Source organism: Equus przewalskii, chromosome 1 (assembly GCF_037783145.1).
Source record: "Equus przewalskii isolate Varuska chromosome 1, EquPr2, whole genome shotgun sequence".
NCBI classification, from domain to species: Eukaryota; Metazoa; Chordata; class Mammalia; order Perissodactyla; family Equidae; genus Equus; species Equus przewalskii.
Genome location: NC_091831.1, coordinates 140,019,248 through 140,039,854, shown reverse-complemented (window position 1 = coordinate 140,039,854; position 20,607 = coordinate 140,019,248). Strand labels below are relative to the sequence as shown.

The following is a 20,607-nucleotide window of genomic DNA, read 5'->3' as shown; positions in this document are numbered from 1 at the left end:
ACACAGACCGATGAAATTATTTATTCCTTTCAAATAAATAGTTTCATAGGCAAACAAATGCATAAGGTCCTTTCATTTATAAAAAGTTGTAGGAATCTATTTCCATTCTATTCAGATTAGTTTGATGAAGCAAATACCAAAGAGAATGCAGGAGACTAAAAAACTGTATCCAATGGTTTACAACAACCAAACTAGAGCCACATCAGAAAAAGGGCAGACAATGAAAATCTGGAAATGACACTGAACAGGAAGCCATTAAACACAAAATTTGACTAGGCTGGTAAAACCTCAGTTTTAACCAACACGTGATAACAACTTCTGACCACTATGTGGCCATCCTCTGGCCTAATCACCTATACTAGATGGGTAGGGAGCAATACAGGTATGGGGTAAGAGAGGAGTGAAGCAAGAGGGAGAGAAAGAGAACAAGAGATCAACAGCAAACTAACAAAATAAAGATTCTATAACTCAGATGTGGTCAGTGAAAGAACATTCCCTAAAGTTGGCAGCATCATCTATGTTCATAGTTATCTAGCTTCATTAACTAAAACAATAAAAAAAATTTATTACTTTATGCAGAGAATGTATCCACAGTTGAATGTTATAATTCCAAGGGTTTACCCAATCCATGATTGGTCTAAACTAATCAACAGAATCTCATTACTCTTGCCCTGTCGCAGAGATATGTAGGCTGAAGCCAATTTGAACTAATGAGATGAAAGAACAGGTTTCAACAGGGGGTTCCCAGAGAACCGTGGAACAGTGTTTCTGCCCTCCTATTGCTAGTGACACAGTCTTAACAATCATAAGAGAAACCTGTATGAGTCAGACACTGTGATTACAGAGCAGGAATGAAAAAGAAGGGGTATCCTTAGCTACGAATTAACCAACCCCAAAGACCACTCTACCTCTCAACTTTCTGTTACACAAGCTAATAAATGTCCTTATTGTGTAAGCCAGTTTAAGCCAGATTTCCATTATCTATAGCTGAAAAAAATTCTAAAATACAACTAATTAAATTTAATTTTAATTAATTTTTAAAATTAATTTAAATGTTTAATTAATTCAATTAATTTTTGTTGTTTCTTCTGGGATTAACTAATGTATTGTGGGAGGGCTTAGGTTGGTAATAGTCTGAGTTGTGAAAATATGTAATATTATCATACAGAGCCACTTAACAACAGGGGTATGTTTTGAGAAATGCATTGTTAGTCAATTTCATCACTGTGCGAACATCAAAGAGTGGACTTACACAAACCTAGATGATATAGCCTCCTACACACCTAGGCTATATGGTACTACTCTCATGGGACCACCATTGTATATGCAGTCCATCTGAAACATTACGTGGCACATGACTGCAATGCAATTCTGACTTTAAAACACAAAATAACCAAAAGATGAGTTCATAAACATAAATCCTTACCATCAATTTCATATGCATAAACTTCACCAAAAATCATCCAGTATGGATGAAAAACTATATCTTTAGCAAGAGTCCAAGATGGTGCTTCATGAGGATAAAGTATTGCCTTTCTGGGAACACCAAAACTAAGTAATACAAGAGCCATAATCACTACAATGTAGAACATATTGGCCACCTGTTAAAAAATGAACACTGTTAAAATACATGGGAATTTTAAACAATGACAATCTTTCATCTTAAAAAACAGTTTCTAATGTTCTAATAGATAACTAGAATCGTTGAGATTCTTTTTATTCCTAACATTAGCATTCAGGAAAATCTTATCACTACACAGCCCTTGACATCAAGGAGATTATGTAAAAATTGATCTGTGAAGCTAGGCAAGTCATAGGCATCTTCTATATAATGAACAATATCACTGGTTCAAACTGAAGTCTGCCTATCTCGAGTGCATGAAGATTTTAAAGAGGTATAGACACATCGCCAGATTCAGGGAATCAATTTCCTTAAGTGTTCTTTCCTAACACTGCTCTGTTTTTATATTGTAGGTGCACACTCTCTTTTCTATCTCTTCGATAACTGTCCTTTGCCCACTTCATAAAAAAAGGCTCAAATTCTTCTCAGTCATCCTGAACTCTATACCATGGTGCCCTGTCTTGCGCTGTGAAAACCTCCTAGAAGCTGAACAAACAACAAACTGAATTATTACTACGGGTGTTGAGAAATAAGTGATAACCAATATCTGGTTAACAAGTCTTTTTGCAAGTCAGGTAGTTTGCAATTCTTTAATTTCAACAAAACTTAAAAAGAGCCTAATTAAGCTATCACCTAATAAATCACTGAAAAATAATTTTTATAGTTGAAATAACAATGTGAATTTTGGCATCAATACTTAGGAATTCAAAAAATTAAGAGAAATGCTATAATAAAACTTTAATTTGTCTATTTAATTAGATGCACAAGTGCTCAGTATTTACATTAAAAAAGTTAATATTGTATCTCTCTAGCAATATATATTCATCCACGAATAACAATCTACTGGGGGAAGCCCCATACAGATCAAGAGACTACATTTACAAATAAATCTGTGCTTTAATCTACTATGAACCAACAATAATTGCAATAATAAATCAACCTAAAATAAATTATGACATTTTTATATATTTCTTAAATGAATATATAGCAAGAGTAGAAATGGAAGGCAGGAATGTGAAAGGTAAACAGAACAATAAATCTAGACCGGATGGAGTAATTATAAAATATTTACCTATATCTAATTATTTAGACTTGATCTTGCACCTTTAAAATTCTATTAGATCTGCCAAAAAATTTCCTTTTATAATTAAGTTAGAGTTGAGTCTCTGTGACTTGGAATCAAAGAGTCCTAATATTCCCAAGACCCAGTTTTTTTATTTGTAAAAATCAAATAATGATTTTGAGTTCCATGAGGATCTGGACCATGTTGGAGCTGTGATCTGAAGGATAAACCTAAGTTTATTAGTCAAAAAAGCTAAGTGTTTGAATGTAGATGAGGGTGATCATTCCAGGCAGAAAGAGGAGTATGAGTTATGGTACTCTGGTAGGGGCTGTGTTAAAGAAAACAGAGAAAAGCCTGCATGACTAGAGCACAGATAAGAGGACAAAAATGGTAAGAGATGAGACCTAAAAAGCAAGCAAAGATGATGTTAATATTGGAGGAAACTAGGTAAAGAGGACACAGGATCTCTCTGTATTATTTCTTACAACTCATGTGAATCAATCATTATCTCAAAATTAAAAGTTATAAAGAAAAAGAAAACAACAGCCAAACTGGGCAGGGCTTATGGATTTCATTAAGTACACTGATCTCTAGGAGTAATGCAAAACCATCAAAACATTTTTTCTTTTTTTTTTTTTTTTGAGGAAGATTAGCCCTGAGCTAACATCTGCTGCCAATCCTCCTCTTTTTGCTGAGGAAGACTAGCCCTGAGCTAACATCAGTGCCCATCTTCCTCTACTTTATATGTGGGACACCTACCACAGCTTGGCTTGCCAAATGGTGCCATGTCCGCACCCAGCATCTGAACCAGTGAACCCCGGGCCACCGAAGCGGAACGTGCGAACTTAACCACTGGGCCGGCCCCCAAAAGATTTTTTAAAAAGAGGAAGTAACATATTCAATTTGCATTTTGAAATAATGTCTCTAGTTATAATGAAGACTGAAGATAGGCCAGAGCGATTGTGAGCAAACAGATTCTACTGCAGATGTCAGATGACGATGGATTCGTTAGGATGACGGCAGTAAAGGTGAAAAGAAATTCACAGATTTAAGCTAACAAGTTTGTATTTTTCATTCTGATCTCAAATAGTCCTAAAGCAGCATTTAAAAATTAAAGCATTTCAAGATAAAACAAATAAAATATGGTTTTCCTAACCTTATCCCATCAAATATTTCTTCAAAAGTTAATGCCCTTAGGAATGGTTGATTTGGAGTATGAGGAAAAGAAACATAAAATAACACTCTCTGGTTAAAGTAAAACTATGTTAAAGAAACATTTTTATTATTTTAAGAAAAAATATCAATAAATCCATGAGTATTACCAGATGCCTCCCAACTTACCATTTTTCCAATCATCATTACATAAGGTCCTGCCTGTTGATTTACAGCCAGAAAATCTAGCAAACGCACATACCAAAATATTATGTTAAGACAATAAATTAATCTCCCAGCCACAAAAACATGATTATCATATGCGTTCTCAAAGTTCCATTTTGCTCCAAATCTTAGTCCAAATCCAATGAAGAAAGAAATTATGGCAATTGTATCACTGATATTGAAATAATCACTAAACCACACTTTAATCTTCTGGCTGATTTTTCCAGCTTCAGACATAAAGATCTAAAAGTTAAACAAACAAACAAAAAAGGTTTAATCCATTTCTTACTATTAAAACATATACCAGCATTCAATTATAATATCATAGTAGAATTTTATATATCTTTTAGCATTTCAAAGTATTTTTGATTACGCTGGCATTTGATGATGCATTTGATCACCAACATAATTCAATAAGATATTAGAGACAGATACTTCTTATCCTCATTATATATATATAAATACATACACACACACACATAAAACCTACAAATAAATGACCTGCCCAACCACAGTCATCCAACTAAGAAGCTGAAAATCTTGGATTAGAAGACAGTTCTCTAGACTTGGAAAGTAAGATACTGTTGAAAAGCTGTTTTATTTTTCATTGAAAAAACACTAGGATATTCTGGTAGGATCTCCCAAAGGTGCTTATTTGTAGAAAGTAAACAACTCAATGGTTTAAGTAGCCATACTTACCTCTTCTCTTGAATATAAAAATTTAAAAAATATTTTTGCAGGGAATGGCAATACATTTAAAACTTCAAAATGGCAATGTATCATAAAGTAAATACTGAAAAGTCTCCCTCCTACCTTCTCCCTTAGCCAATTAATTTCCCCTCCCACTAGAGGCAACCACTTTTATTACTATCTAAAGAATCCCTGCAGAACTGTCTTACGGATACATATTTAAAAAAATTCTTTGCAACTTGCTTTTATCATTTAACAACTTAGTTTCTTCAAACTTGTTGATAAAACAGATTTCATAAACATACAGACTATGGTATTCAGGAATTTAAAATGCATAATAAGCTATTTAATAACATAAATTCCTCTGATAACTAAGTGGGAGGGAAGTATAATGCCTTCTATTTATTTTTGTAAGGTCATATGTTCTCTAAATGTAAAGTAGAGACGAAATAATTCAAAAGTATTTAAGTGTGCTATACAACATCATTTATGTAGCTACTAGTTTAAATAGAAAGTATAAAAATGTACTTAAAGAAAAACACCATTTTTTTAAAATCAGGATGTTAGAAAATCTACAATTTAAACTGAAAACTCCAATAGACACTGGGATCTAACTTGAAATGACAAGTCAATGGGCAAGACAGCACACATTAGTGGGCAGTACAATACAAGAGCAAAATAAGAACCTACTTATATTTACCTATCTGATTGGCTATATGTATATTTACTACTTTTTGAAGAGTAGCAGAAAGCATAAATATGAACGTTGAGGAAACAAAACAAAAACAGATCTAGGCCATGTTTCTGACACAAATCATTATCTTTGTAATTATGACAAAGTTAACAACACACTGATCTCTAGTCTTTTGTCATGATTTTTAGAACAGCAAAACTAAACATGTTCTACACTTCTATGTTACTACCAACTGAAACTATGAACAACACATACACATACCCACATACATACCCAAAACAAAATAAAATACTTTTCATGTATAGAGTAAGTTACTGGTATGAAACACTAAAGACATACCTCACGGACTTTCTCAATAGCATAGGTAAAAATATAAGCAATAACAATCCATTCTTGAACTGAAGGTAATCGTTCCATTTGCACAAGAACCACAAATGTGTAAAGCATCAGAAATCCTAAGTATGCCAACTAATAAAGAAAGAATATACAACATATGAATAAAATTGATCACAAAATATTTTACTATGAAAATTTTCAAGCATACAGAAAAAGAGATTAAATGAGTCCTTGTGAACCATCTCCCAGCTTCCACATTAAAACAGTTTTAGAAGTAACTCTTTTTCAGTACAGACACTCCATTTATCAATCAAAATATAAATGGTTCTCAGGGTATAAATGTGTTATTCTAGAACTCTGTTGACTTTTTGGTACTTCTCATAGGAAGAATTTTATAATACCAGGTTTATATTCTCAGGGTAGTCCACATAATTCCATTTCACTTATATTATACCTAAAGTACCAAAATATATTTATTATAGAACTTCACCACCATCATCAAGAAACACATACTACCTCCTTCCTCCATCCCTCAACCAAACAGTATTCCTAGGAAAGAGAAGTGGTATTTTCCTAGCTCCCAGCCACTGAGGCTGAATCCCAAGAAATGAAAACACATATGAAAAGCATTTTCCCTAGGTTAAGGGGACATTCTATTTTTGATATTCTTAACAAAAAAGATTATTGGGGGGGTACGTGGGAGGGTGATAAGGTCTATGTATAATAACATCTCAAGAGTCATTTCATTTCAGAGGAAAACCCAGACTCATTGACCCTTGAACTGTGGCTAAAAATCCCCTCATCGCTCTCCTTGCCTCTACCAGTCTTAAAATAAGCCACAACCTTGATTTAAGCTATAGCAGGGGAGGGAAAAAACTGCAATAAAGAAAGAAAAGAGAAATTCCTATAGCCATCTAGATTGTCCATTTCTAAAGTCATTCACATGAATGCAAATTTAAGAAATCTACATTATTTCCATTAGTAGGGACAGAATTTGGGGATTATATTAGCAACTCAGATTTGCAATTTCAACATCTGAAGAAGATGGAGAAAGAAAAATTTCATATTGAGAAGGAAATGTAATGAATTAGTCTCAGGTTAATAGGCAAGTGTGGGTGAGAAAACAATGGTTGAAGGAACAAATTCTGAGATGTTCATCTTAGCACAAAGCCATTTGTATCTTTGGCAATTCAAAAAAAAGCCTGTTAATGATTAAAATGAAAAACAACAACAAAATAAAACACTTAAGAGTATTCCTGGGAAGGGGAGTAAGAACTCATTCACTCAGCCCTTGGTTAAAAGTAGGGGCTAATTTCATGGGTTTCTTCAGGTGAGTCCTTTCATCAATGGACATATATGCTCTTTAATCTGGCAGTTAAATTTGTTCTTCCAAAAAGCAAGAGAAAAGACAATTATGTGGCAGATCATCAAATCAGTACCATAATAAAATTAAAGAAATAAGCTATTATATCACTGACATATAAAACTATGTAAATGATGACCTAGATTACTATTTACCATCAATTAACACCGCAAAAAGGGTTATTTCCAAAATTTTACATATTATCTGCAAAATCCTAAAGTACAAGGAAATTATAATTGTGTATCAAAGTTTCTATTGCTTAATCTTTACCAATATTTTTAGCAGATGATTAGTATTTGTTACATACATACAAAGGCATATGGTTACCACATATTTGTTTAGTGAATTTCTAGTTCAAATTAGAACTGAGATTTATTAATGTTTATCATTCTATATGATGGCAATGTGGATGAAACTAAGCCAAACTTACTGCTCTTTTAAATGGAAAATGGCTTTTCAGTGCTAAGTTATATCAAAATTAACATGGACTCTAGACCAAGGGTCTCCTAAAGCCTATCTTTCAAAAACATTATGCTCATACAATTTAAAAACATACCGTGTTAAACCAGAACTTTACAATTGGTGCATGATAAAAGGCATAAAACTTTCGTGTGACTGGAAGCTTTTTTGATTTTATCTGTATCTCCACTTCATTCTTTCCTTCATTACTGTCCAATATTTTTATTTCTTTAAACACTTCCTAAAATAAGAATAACATTTATTGTACATTTATTCACAAGAAATTTACGTTTACTTTAAAATTTCTTTCCTCCTTACCATAGGAATCTCTTCTGTCATGTTTTGAAAGTTGTTCTCGCTATCTTCCATCGTCATCTGATGGGCATCTTGAGATTGTGGAATATGGGACATCTCAGCTTTAGTTTTGTATTCTAGCATTAATATGGCAGGTGGAACTAAAATGCTTAATATGACCTAAAAATTTTAGAAACATATAAGTTTACATTTTAAAATTAATGACCTTCAAGAATATAATAAAAGCCATAAGAAGGGATTAAAATCTTGATTATTAGTTAGCCATTTTGTCCCGGTAACACAGGGAAAAAAACAACTTCGTTTTTTATGTACATATTATATTTAAAGAGGCCCAGGTTGAATTGTTTTAAGGAGTAACAAAACATTTGATTATTATGATATGAGGGTATAGAAAAGATTTAATAATTATTATAGACTTGTCTTTAAAAAAATCAGATAACAATTTGTTCAGAAAATATATTTTCGTTTAAACAAAATTTAAGCCTTATGAAGTTGCTATGTGCTTAATTTTATCCTAAATATCTCTCTGCAAGTGTTCCATGTCATAACATGATTACTCAGCTTGTGCCTCTATAAACAAAAAGGATTACTTTAAAATTTTATGTAGTACCTACAAAATCCTAAAGCACAAAGAAATTACAGTTGTGCATCAGGGTTTCTATTGGTTAATCTTTCACCATTATTTTTAGTAGATGATTAGTAGTACTTATCCACCTACAATGGTCAATGGTTAAACTACTTGCCTGATTTCTGCCTTCTAAATTTCTGTACCTTATTTAAGATAAAAGATAATGAAAAAGGAAAAGTTTTAAGTATTCTCTCTCACTATGACAAAACCGAAAGTACCAACCAACATTTTACCCAAATACTTAACCATAAAAACCAGGAATATCCAATATAATTCAAATAAATTAAATGTAACAGATTATTAAGTTAGTTAGATAGATAATTTTAGAATTCGGGAATCATCTTTTCATAAAGTAGCAACTTTTTTCATGGCTGCTCAGGGCAGTAAACACCAATGCTTCTGCTTGTTGCCCTCACACTTCTGGCTCAGATAGGGGGGAGCAATCACTATATACCACACCTGAAAAGGATTGAGAGTGAAGAACAGGAGGAAAAAAGAGGCCATTTCTTGCTACTTGGGATAAAATGCCAATACCAGCCCCCTCCCCCCACCTCATAAATCAAGATATTTTGCTATACATTTGGGCCAATTTATCCGTTCTTTTTACCTAATCACACACTTTATGTAAAATTATTTCTAAGATATACCTTGTACCAGGAATTCTTCCTCATATTCAGCCTTCCCATCCACATATCAGATAACAACATTTGTGTACAGGTGTGGGCTACAAAAGGTCTAAGTCTTGAGGAAACTGCTAACTTAAGGCAGGTAGAATTACTCCAGTTTTTCAGTTCATAAGTGAGCAATTTCATAGCCATGGTTTCATCTTGTCTGAAGGACTGCTCTAGTAATTCAACCGCCAGTTGACCAAAATCACTATCAAAAGATACAAGCCAAAACATATTTGGATTACTAAACTGCAGTATTAAACCACTATACTTAAATTCATTCACAACACAAGTCCAGCTTTTAATATTTTCATACACACAGGTAACTGTGAGGCATTATAATCATAGCAGCTGTATGTTTTCAGATATCTACTACTATGTGAAAATCACAAAATATTAAAACATGGCACATTAAGAACAAGACTGACTGGGGCCAGCCTGGTGGCACAGTGGTTAAGTTTGAGTGCTCCACTTTGGTGGCCTGTGGTTCGCAGGTTCAGATCCTGGGTGTGGACCTACCCACCACTCATCAAGCCCTGCTGTGGCAGCAACCCACATACAAAATAGAGGAAGACTGGCACAGATGTTAGCTCAGGGACAATCTTCCTCAAGCAAAAAGATGGGCAACAGATGTTAGCTCAGGGCCAATCTTCCTCCCCAAAAAGACCCACAAAGAAAAACAAGATTGACTAAATAAATGACTTAATTAATTAAACCAAAAGAACAAGACTGAAAAGGTGACTGAGAGCACTTTCCTCTGGTTCTGGAAATAAACCTATATACTCTCCCAGGGAACCCAAACTGATAACGTTCAGACATCCTGTTGAAACAGTCTCTATCTAGTATTTCAAATGTAGAAAAAGGTTGGTACCCAGTAGAGAGGAAGAACAATGTGAACAGGGACTAACCTAATCATAAAAAATCTGAATCTTAAATCCCCAGTAAGTGATCATAGGATCTCTGCTTGAGTTATTTTCAGAAAAAACTCTTACTTTTTTCCAAAGACAGCTCATTTTGGGGAGGGATGTCCTATTCTCTATCATAAAGCTTCCTACAAACTACCTTTCCAGTTTAACATTCTATTACTCCCCTAAGTAAACTGTAAACTTCTGTGAACTGTTTTATTCCTCTGTATATGTAATTCCACCATCTGAAATGCCTTTCCAGTTGAATTCATTTCCTTAGAACACAGCTCAAACCTCACTTTCTTCCTTTGCTTACCATGTCAGATGGAACCTTTCCTAATCTAATTGCTACTGTGTGCAATTATTAAACTGACTTTTGGCATTCCTTCTTTCTTGCTGAAATATGTAACCCTCAATTGCAAATATAATAATCTCTTTTTTACATGGATAGGCAGCAAAGTTTCTTTCTGAATTTTAAAAAATATCTAATATATTTAAAAAATCGGTTTTTCTTAATTATGCCAATAAAATTATCCATATATATCCCCACTTAGTGCATGGCACTATAACCTCCCCTAAACATAATCTATTTTGTTTTTTTTTTTTTTTAGGAAGATTAGCCCTGAGCTGACATCTGCTGTCAATCCTCCTCTTTTTTCTGAGGAAGACTGGCTCTGAGCTAACATCCGTGCCCATCTTCCTCTACTTTATATGTGGGACGCCTGCCACAGCATAGCTTGCTGAGCGGTGCCATGTCTGCACCCAGGATCCGAACTGGCAAACTCCGGGCCGCTGAAGGGGAACGTGCAAACTTAAGCACTGTGCCACCAGGCTGGCCCCTATTTTGTATTTTTAAAATGTTTCAAATGATAAAATATAACTTACTTGGAATACTGTTTCAATTCTTCAGAAGTATCATCTACAAGGTCACTCTGCTTTGCTTCATATGCCATTGAACGATAGATCTTACAGGCAACTAATGCCTTAGCCATTGATTCTTCACCATGCTGCCATAAAAAACGAGCCATCACCTGCCTCTTCATAAGGCAAGCCCAAATTAACAGTTCATTAAGTGGATAAGGAAAGCGCTTTGTTTCTGGATCATCAATATCTACAATTTCATCTTTGGTTCTTTTCTTCTTTCCTTCTTCCACAGTTGTATCAATCTTCAAGGGAAAATAAATTTTATAAGGCTCATCATAATGAGACCATATGACATTCATGAGAGAATTTTTATAAAACCTTTTATGCTATTCTTTAACTTCACTTAACTGCAGAAATCAAAATAGTATAAATTTTATGTATTTGATATTTATCACAGCTCAAAATTCATTTCCAAAAAAAACTTTTCTAACAAAGTTTTCCAAGATTAAATAAAGGGCCTAAATATTTCAACTAATACCTGATAAAATGCAATTTTAATGAAACAAAAGTTCTGAGAGCCAGTCCTGATGGCCTAGCGGTTGAAGTTTGGCACACTCTGCTTCAGCAGCCCAAGGGTTCAGTTCCCGGGCATGGAACCACACCACTTGTTTGTAAGCAGCCATCCTATGGTGGTGGCTCACACTGAAGAACTAGAATATACAACTACGTACCAGGCCTTTGGGGAGAGAAAACAAAAAGAGAGGAAGACTGGCAACAGATGTCAGCTAAGGGTGAAATTTTCCCAGCAAAAAAAAAAAAAGTTTTGATAACACCTTTCTCTTACATGTTGTTAATGAAGTAAAAACGGAATACAAGGAAGCAATTAAGCCTTTATCAAAAAATTACAAAAATTTGGGGGGCTGGCCCCGTGGCGTAGTGGTTCAGTTCAGGTGCTCCACTTTGGCACCCCGGAGTTCACAGGTTTAGATCCTGGGCACAGACCCGAACACCATCCATCAAGTCATTCTGCGGCGGCGTCCCACATACAAAAAATGGAGGAAGACTGGGATAGACGTCAGCTCAAGGACAATGTTCCTCAAGCAAAAAGAGGAGGATTGATGGGGCCAGACCCGTGGCCAAGTGGTTAAGTGCGTGCGTTCCACTTTGGTGGCCCAGGGTTTCGCCGGTTTGGATCCTAGACACAAACCTATCACCTTCTCATCAAGACATGCTGAGGTGGCAATCCACATAGCACAACTAGAAGGACCTGCAAGTAGAATACACAACTGTGTACTGGGGGCTTTGGGGAGAAGAATAAGAGATAAAAACAAAAAAGAAGACTGGCAACAGATGGTACCTCAGGTGTCAATCTTAAAAAAAAAAAGAGAAAGAGGAGGATTGGCAACAGATTTTAGCTCAAGGCCAGTCTTCCTCACACATAAACAAAAAAATACACTGGGTTGTTATAATAAGTAAATAAGAAAAATTTAGAATCATTAACTCACAATGAATATGTTTTGGTAAGGGAAAATGAAGAATTAAAGATATAACTAAAGCCAAAAAATAATTGTTACTAAAAAAAGTAGTTTTTTGTTTCATAATACTAAGTAATTTGGAAAGAACAAAATCCAAAATCCAGAAAGGGTAATATCTAAATAAATGTACCTTTGGTCGGTAGGGCTGTGCTGTTTTAATGAAATGATTATGTCTCATTCTTTCCTTTTTATCTGCCCTATTGCTGAAAGATTCATGACTCTTTCGTAACTGAGGAGTGCTGCTGGAGGTATTTCGGCCAGATCTCTGAAAATGAAAGCTTATTAGTTTTTCCAGATTTAAATATGCCGATATGTTATACAAATTCAAGAATCAATTTATGTATATACATGTATAAACGTGTGTATACACACAAAAAAAATATTTGTTTAGGATTTCAATTACAAAATATTTTTAAGTACTCTTAAGTGTAAATCTCATATTTTAAGACAATGCTACTTCCACCATTCTAATATAAGTAATTCTTAACTTTTAGTGTATGAGTTGACTTGAAAGCACATATACACACTTCCCCCAAAATATTACATACCCGATTATTTCCACCAAGACTATTATATATTAATCGAAAACGTTTCCGAGTGTAGGTGCATCTATAGGTTCCTCCCATAAGATATTCAATAACAAGTCCTATATCAATTAGAGTGATCTTATATCCTGGAGGAAGATTTCCCTGGAAACAAAACATTAGTTTTAAATAGACAGGATAGTATTTCTCAATATTTCCATGCCATGCCTAGAGATACACCTACTCTCCAAAATGACACATGTTTACTTGTTACAGGAAACGGGGGTTGCCAGCAGCTATCTTCATAGGAAAAGGGAGTGACTTGTTTTTCCATTTTCTTTTGTAAGAAGGGTTTCTGAAGTTTTGAAGTCTCAAAGGTGTGGCTGAGGACAGGAATACGGCTTACAGCAGGAAAATACTTTGATCTCTCCACTGCCCTAATCCTTCACACACAAAGGCAAAGAACTTCTAAGAGACAAGTATTCCATTTTCACTGTGGCACATATCATAAATTGCATTTTCCTGCAAAAATAAAGCTATACATGTTAATTATGTTTCCAGATGGGCCCATAAATACTTTTTAAGTATTTTTTAAACCAAAATTATATTGGCTATATTATAGGTTTCACAAGTTTTTATATCTCATCTAAGATTTAACTACCATTTGTAACACTGTTTAGAACTAAGCCTTCATTTTCCCAGGGCACCAATTTACAAATAAACTTTTAGAACATAAGCCATTTGTGAGTCTGGAAAGAGAAAAACTTTTTTAAGTATAATAAAGTCTAAGTTCTTCCTACGGGATGCTAGTTTAGTAATAAATAATTTATAAAACTCAGAAAACTAAAACAAAAATGACATTTCTATCTTTTAATAGTACACACCCTTAATGGCAAGTAAAACTTTGAACAAAATTCTAGAAAGAAAGCATTTTAGTTCAGAAACTTAAAAAATATTTAAATTAATTAAATATGAATATCTTTTCAACAAGGAAAATGAAACTATTGGATACCAATAATTTAAATGACTATAAAACTTTTAATAAATGTTTAAAACTATTAATTCACTAAGAATCTCAATAGAAGAGAAGAGGACTATCAGTGGATCAAATTTAGTCACCACAGAATGGCTTTAGACCATATGACAGTGTTATATATTCAGCCACTACCAATACTGGATATTAAAAAGAGAGAGAGGGAGCATGCACAAGCACGCACATTTCAGGATTTTTATTGGCAAAATCTGCCATGAAGATCACCACCCGGTGTTTCTCTTAACATCCTTATTCAATGTCTGTTACATGCCCAGGGAACAAATTTCTGAACACAGAGAACGAAGATACACTTTATCAATGATCTTCCTTTTTGGACCAACAAACATTATGAAATTCATCACACTCTATCTCGGGTAACTAGAAGTTCAGGAAACTTGTTCTTCATTTCACAAACTTTCCTTTTTCTTGATTTCTGATATACTATGCTTTTTACTTCTATATTACCAAAATTTAGCCCTTACTTTACCTTGTTCTAAAAAATGTCACTTTATTGCTATTTTTAAGATGTATTTAAATGCTTTTTGGAAACAGATAAAGTATACATGATCTTTTAAAATAACATTTTTTGAAAATAAAAATGTCATACCTGTTTGACGTCTCGAACAAGATGAAATAGCATTGGATTAGTTGGACCTTGTTTCTTTCAGGAGAAAAAAATTAAACTATTATTTTTCTTCTAAAATAACAACTTTCCTTTTTGTTACTTATAGGATTTTTATAGACCTTCTTCAACAAATTATATTGTTTTTAAGTAAATAAGTTCTATTCATAAAATGGAACAAAGAAAAAGATATAACCATTTCATACAGTCATGGTTACCTTCAACAAGATGTATAATTTCTTATGTTCTTACATTTTTACTCATGTAAAAACATGTAAAAACTTTATTTTCTAAAAGTCATGCAAATATTGCAGGCTTCACAATTATATCTTAAATTTAATTTACATTTCTTTCATTGATAATGGAAGTGAACATTCTCTTGTTAAAATGTCTGTAACTCTGTTTCCGCCACCACTAATCATCAAGTTCTATCAATACTTTAAATATTTTGGGTAACAAACTTTTAACATTTATATATGCCATCTTTTCCCTATTATCTTACTTCCATTTATGTATACTGTTAAAGTAGACTAAACACAAGTTTCATTTTTACAGTAGTCTTATTTTGATGGTATCTTGTATTTTGAAAAAATATCCAGGAGTATATCTCCCCCCATCAAGACTGAGGTAAATGGGCCAGAAATGTGTTCTTCTAAACTTTGTAGACAGCACTATGACCCATCTGAAATTTACTGCAATGAATTCTATGCAGCACAAATCAAGATTTATTTTCAATATCTTAAATCTATTGTTTAAAAGAAATAGAAAATAGGATTGTTCTCCCGCCATTGAGTTATTGTTCATTTTTTATGAGAGGTTACTATAGTAATCAATTCGATCTCCTTTTCCATTTTGATCACATACTTGGTAATACATTTCCAAATCTATCTGGTAAACCTATTTCTTTGAAAACAGTATTATTTTATTTTGTTTGATATTCTTGGCTTTCAAGAAATTCTATTTGAACATGACTTCAAAGATGACTATAACTGATATTACACATAAACTGTATTTTATACAGACTTTGCTCTGTCTTCTTTTTATAATATTTAGTCTATCTGCTCAGGAGCTAAGTTCTCTATACCCATTCTCGCCCATGTTAACTTTTAAAAAATAAATGTGTCTTCTAAATTAATATGAAGTATTTCATTATTTTTTAGGTAATAGGAAGTTTCACTGTATTTTCTCTAACAATATATAATCACATAGAAATGCAATTTTTGGAATTCTAATTTATCTTAATCCATTAATGTTTATTCATTAAATAAAACTTCTTAGCATAAAATAGATTAACTTTAAAGACACCAATTCTCAAAGTGTGGTCAGGGGACCCAGCAGGCCCCCAAAACCTTTCCAGGAGGTCTGTGAGATCAAAAGTATTTTCAGAATCATGTTAAGATGTTATTTGCATTTTTTCATTCTCATTCTTTCAGTGTTCAGTGGAGTTTTCCAGAGGCTTCCTGACGTGAAATTGTGAGATTAAATTAATAAACAAATATGAGGATTTAGCTGCCTTCTACGAAGCCAGACATAAAAGAGATTCATAAAACCATAAAACTATTCTACTCTCCTCACCAATTTTTTTTGTTTTCTTGAAAAATGTTATGTTAATATGTAATGGATTTATTATTGTTACTAAAACAGAAATGAACAAATATCTTTAAAATTTCTTAGTTTTACCCTCTAATATGGTAAACATCAACACACATAAACAAAACCTCTTTAGAACGGCTCTTCGAAGCCCTCAATAATTTTTATGTAAGAGGACCCTGATACCAAGAAGTTTGAGAACCACTGCTTTACCTTAAACTTTAAAAAATGTTATCCATAATTGATGCTGACAGTAACTATTCTCTAATAACTTTGAGTTACACAATTAAAAAAATTACTTGCCTTGCTAATGCGATCAATTTTTTTGTTTTATATTTGCTTTACATTTCAGGGATAAACCTTACTTCAGCACAATGAATAATCCTTTTAAGTTTTACATCTGTTTGCTAGAGATAGCAGAACACCAACAAAGTTCAATGTAACTGTGCTAGACACTATTAAAGGAAAAAAAATGGGGGAAAATAAAGACATAATCTCTACTCAAAAGAAATTTACACTCCACAGGGGAAGATATAATGGTACTAAAATAACTATGCCACTGGGCTTCATGGAGTCAGTGGAACGGCATTTGAACACAGCTCTAAACAATGAACAAAATTTCAGTCAGTGGGGAGTAGTTGGAAAAAAAAAAACCCAACCAACACTGCATAAAGAGCAAATGCTTTTTTTAAAAAGTTTATATTTTTGGGAAATAGTAGGTACAATGCAGTTGAAACAACTAGTTTGGGGGGATGAAGGTGGGAATAAAAAGGTCAAGTGATAGAGGCAAAATTTCAAAGTTTCAAAAGCTGGAGAGCTTTTTTGGGTTATTATTCTATAGACATTGGGGAGCCATCAAAAATTCTTAAACTGTGGAAAGATATGGTAAAATACATGATTATAAGAACAAATTAAAGAATGATTTGAACAAAGACTGGACAAGGAGAGTAGATTACTGAAGCAGTAGAGGCTAAAAATGATTGAGTAGTACAAAGTAATTAGGAATGAATAGGAAGAGATACGAGTAGATAGAAACTGTTGAATGAATGGACACAGCTTTGCAGAGAAGTCACAGGGAGAAAGCTAGGATTCACTTATAGTGCTCCTCAAAGTATAGCTCAATCAAATTCATGTTTGTAACATGGAAAACCAATAAGAAGGGTAGTATTTACCCCCTCAACTGCTAGTGATATGAAATTTGAAATAAAATGAAAAAAGGCTCTGTGAAGGGAATGAGTTATTAGGAGCTCTTTAGAAGAAAAATGAAAAACAGTATTCTAAGTAAAAGGGGGACACCATAAGGTCAAAATTATGAATGTAAAAAACAAAAAGGAGCAAAAAAAAAGCAGCATGTAATTTCTCCATTAGCAAAGGAGTCAAAAGGAATTTGGTGTAACAAATGACCACCAAGAAAAAAAGAAAAAAGAAAGAAATATAATGACTCTAAATTTAGGAGTTGATCCTATAGTTTTAAAAACCGGTGAGGGGAGGAAAAGGGAGACAGGGTTGTTAACATTATATTTCCTTCCTATGTGGTTATGGTGACAGGGGAGGTCTCCAGAAACAGGGAGAGGGTTTCAGACTGTCATATAACCAACTCATACTAAGAATGGCTATAATTTTTCCATGTAATTTAGGAAGGCATTAAAGGTTTTACTAATAGAACTGGATATGTTCAGGTAAAATAATACTTCCCAAAGATGATAAATCTTAGTAAACAAAGAATTTTAACATACACTTACCGTGTTATAAAGTTCTTCCAGTCTAGGAATGGTAAGGAATTTATGCATGCTTACTCCATTTTCAATAAGAAGTTTTACAAATGCAACTCTATCCATTACAAGAGCATCAAGCATAGCTTGTTCCAAGGATCCAACCTAAAAGAGAACCAAAATTAATAAATATGTTTTGCACATTCTAACAGTTCTAAATGTTGTCTATACAAACAGTTCTAAATGCAACTCCTTAGGATTTACAAATATTTGTTCCTAAAGAGCTTTAGAAAAAAATTAAAAAGATGCAAAATAGTAAAAGGCTGGGACCTAAGGTATATACGGAATATATGAAAAGACCTCTCTAGAGCAGCATTCCCCAAAGAACAGTCCATAAACGTTATTTCTGTAGACGAGCAGGTGTTTTCCCATGGGGGAAAAAATAAGAAAGAAGTCATCATCAAGTAAATTTTGGGGGAAAAATACCTTAGGGCAATGGTTCTCAATGTTTAGAAAAGGTTTTTCGGAGGGATCCTTTCAGTAATTAGCAGACATTACTAATATTTAATGGGTACGGTCGAAGGATACCAGAAATCATGTAACGTACCAGATAATGACACTCTAAAAGGAACTGTCCCACATCTCACACAACTTTACATTATCCTACTAAATGCTCACAAGTGAAAATCCAGTAATTTTGCTTTACATATAAACACAAAAGTAGTGTCATGGTTTGTTCTACAACAAACTTTCCAAAAATACACAATCATATAAGTCAGCCAAGATTGTAGTTTTTTTAAAAAAAAACTTTAATTATTCATCAGTAGAGAAAAATCACATCTCTTAACAGCAATATAACCTGTGCCATTTGAGTTTAATATAACATATGTATATCAGTCAGCATTTGTAGCTGTCCCTTTTTAAGTTTTTAAAGACTTTTATAGACTTCAACAGACTTCAAATCAAATACTGTTAAATTAGTGGAGATATAAGAGTTTCACTGAATATCACTAATAAAGGTTATTTGATTAATAGAATATTAATATATTTAATATTATTTTAATAATATCCTATTATTGCTTTTGTATATTTTTAATATTTTGGTACCATATGGTAAAAAAAACTTCTCTGGTGAAAATCAATACTGAAATCATTGGGGTTTTTTACCTGTTGTTTTTCAATCTTATTCTGATTCTGTCTTCAGAAGTTTATCACACAACTATACAACTTCTCTACAGCAGCTTTTATTACCATTTCTTTCTCCCATCTATCCTCTATTTCTATCAGTTAGCAAAGCATATGGTCTCCAAGATCTTTTTAAGTACCATGATGTGTTGCTTAACAACAGGGATACATTCTGAGAAATGTTGTTAGGTGATTTTGTCCTTGTGTGAACAACACAGAGTGCACTTACACAAATCTAAATGGTACAGCCTACTACACACCTAGGCGATACGGTACTAATCTCATGGGACCATCGTCATCTATTCGGTCTGTTGTCAACTGAAACATCGCTATGTGGCGCATGACTGTACAAAGACTAAATGCATGCCTTATATATAATAGGATTTCAAGATGGAAGATACATTTTCTGTGACATTGTTCACCACCCAGTTCTATGTCATAACTTTGACACTGCACTTAAAATAAGGCCCAACTAATTTATAAGAATGCAATATTGACTTTTTCTCATATTAACAGCCTGCAATTTATCATGGCACATTATTCCTATTTTAGTTAAGATTATTTCATTCTTTCTCTTATCACATACAAATAATTCTGATGTTATTACTTATTCTAACATTAACAACTTTTACTCTATTGCTCACTTGGTCCTCTCTCTGCTCTTTTCTTGTCCTATACTTTAAGCGGTGTTTTTCTGCTCCTCATTTATCAACAACATTCCTGCATTAGTTTGCACTCACAACTAGCAGCATTTACAGTGATTCTGTGAAAAGTTAAATGCAAGCATCTGATTACATATGTCTTTTATATGTTGCCATTCTTGAGAATCTTCATACTGAAATATCTATTGTTATTATAAATCACTTTTTTTCTCTGTTTTTATTATAATAAGGGTATTATACTTTTTAACAAAAAAATTTGTGCAGTAATTTTTATCAAATTTCATTTTTGTATAATAAAAAGGGGCATAACGGGGCTGGCCCAGTGGCACAGTGGTTAAGTTCGTATGTTCCAATTCTCTGCGGCCTGGGGTTCGCCAGTTAGGCTCCAGGGTGCGGACATGGCACGGCTTGGCAAAAGCCATGCTCTGGTAGGCATCCCACGTATAAAGTAGAGGAAGATGGGCATGGATGTTAGCTCAGGGCCGATCTTCCTCAGCAAAAAGAGGAGGATTGGCAGTAGTTACCTCAGGGCTAATCTGCCTCAAAATAAATAAATAAAAAATAAAAATTAAAAGGGGAAACAACAAAATTTTCCTTTTAAAAAATAAAGTGTTCACAATGGAATACTACTCAGCCATAAAAAAAGACAAAATTGGCCCATTCGCAGCAATGTGGATGGACCTCGAGGGTATTATGTTAAGCGAAATAAACCAGTCAGAGAAAGACGAACTCTATATGACTCCACTCATAGGTGGAAGTTA

General features: G+C 33.5%; 1 protein-coding gene across 6 annotated transcripts in view; it reads right to left on the bottom strand.

The window, feature by feature from the left end:
- TRPM7 (transient receptor potential cation channel subfamily M member 7) overlaps positions 1-20,607 on the bottom strand; it is a 109,182-nt gene that overhangs the window by 34,630 nt on the left and 53,945 nt on the right. For 3 of the 6 annotated variants that reach the window (XR_011528454.1, XM_070580319.1, XM_008513843.2), the window contains 11 exons: positions 18,030-18,164; positions 14,683-14,736; positions 13,067-13,207; positions 12,649-12,783; positions 11,005-11,285; positions 9,194-9,422; positions 7,922-8,077; positions 7,701-7,844; positions 5,785-5,913; positions 4,026-4,304; positions 1,427-1,601 (listed from right to left, as the gene is read on the bottom strand). Coding sequence is in view for 3 of the 6 variants with exons in the window: in XM_070580319.1 (XP_070436420.1) it covers positions 1,427-1,601; positions 4,026-4,304; positions 5,785-5,913; positions 7,701-7,844; positions 7,922-8,077; positions 9,194-9,422; positions 11,005-11,285; positions 12,649-12,783; positions 13,067-13,207; positions 14,683-14,736; positions 18,030-18,164 (1,858 nt within the window). In the remaining 3 variants the exon portion in view is untranslated. Of the gene's footprint in view, positions 1-1,426; positions 1,602-4,025; positions 4,305-5,784; positions 5,914-7,700; positions 7,845-7,921; positions 8,078-8,661; positions 8,690-9,193; positions 9,423-11,004; positions 11,286-12,648; positions 12,784-13,066; positions 13,208-14,682; positions 14,737-18,029; positions 18,165-20,607 lie in introns of all 6 variants that reach the window. The other 3 variants (XR_011528460.1, XM_070580343.1, XR_011528459.1) reach the window with 2 other exon arrangements.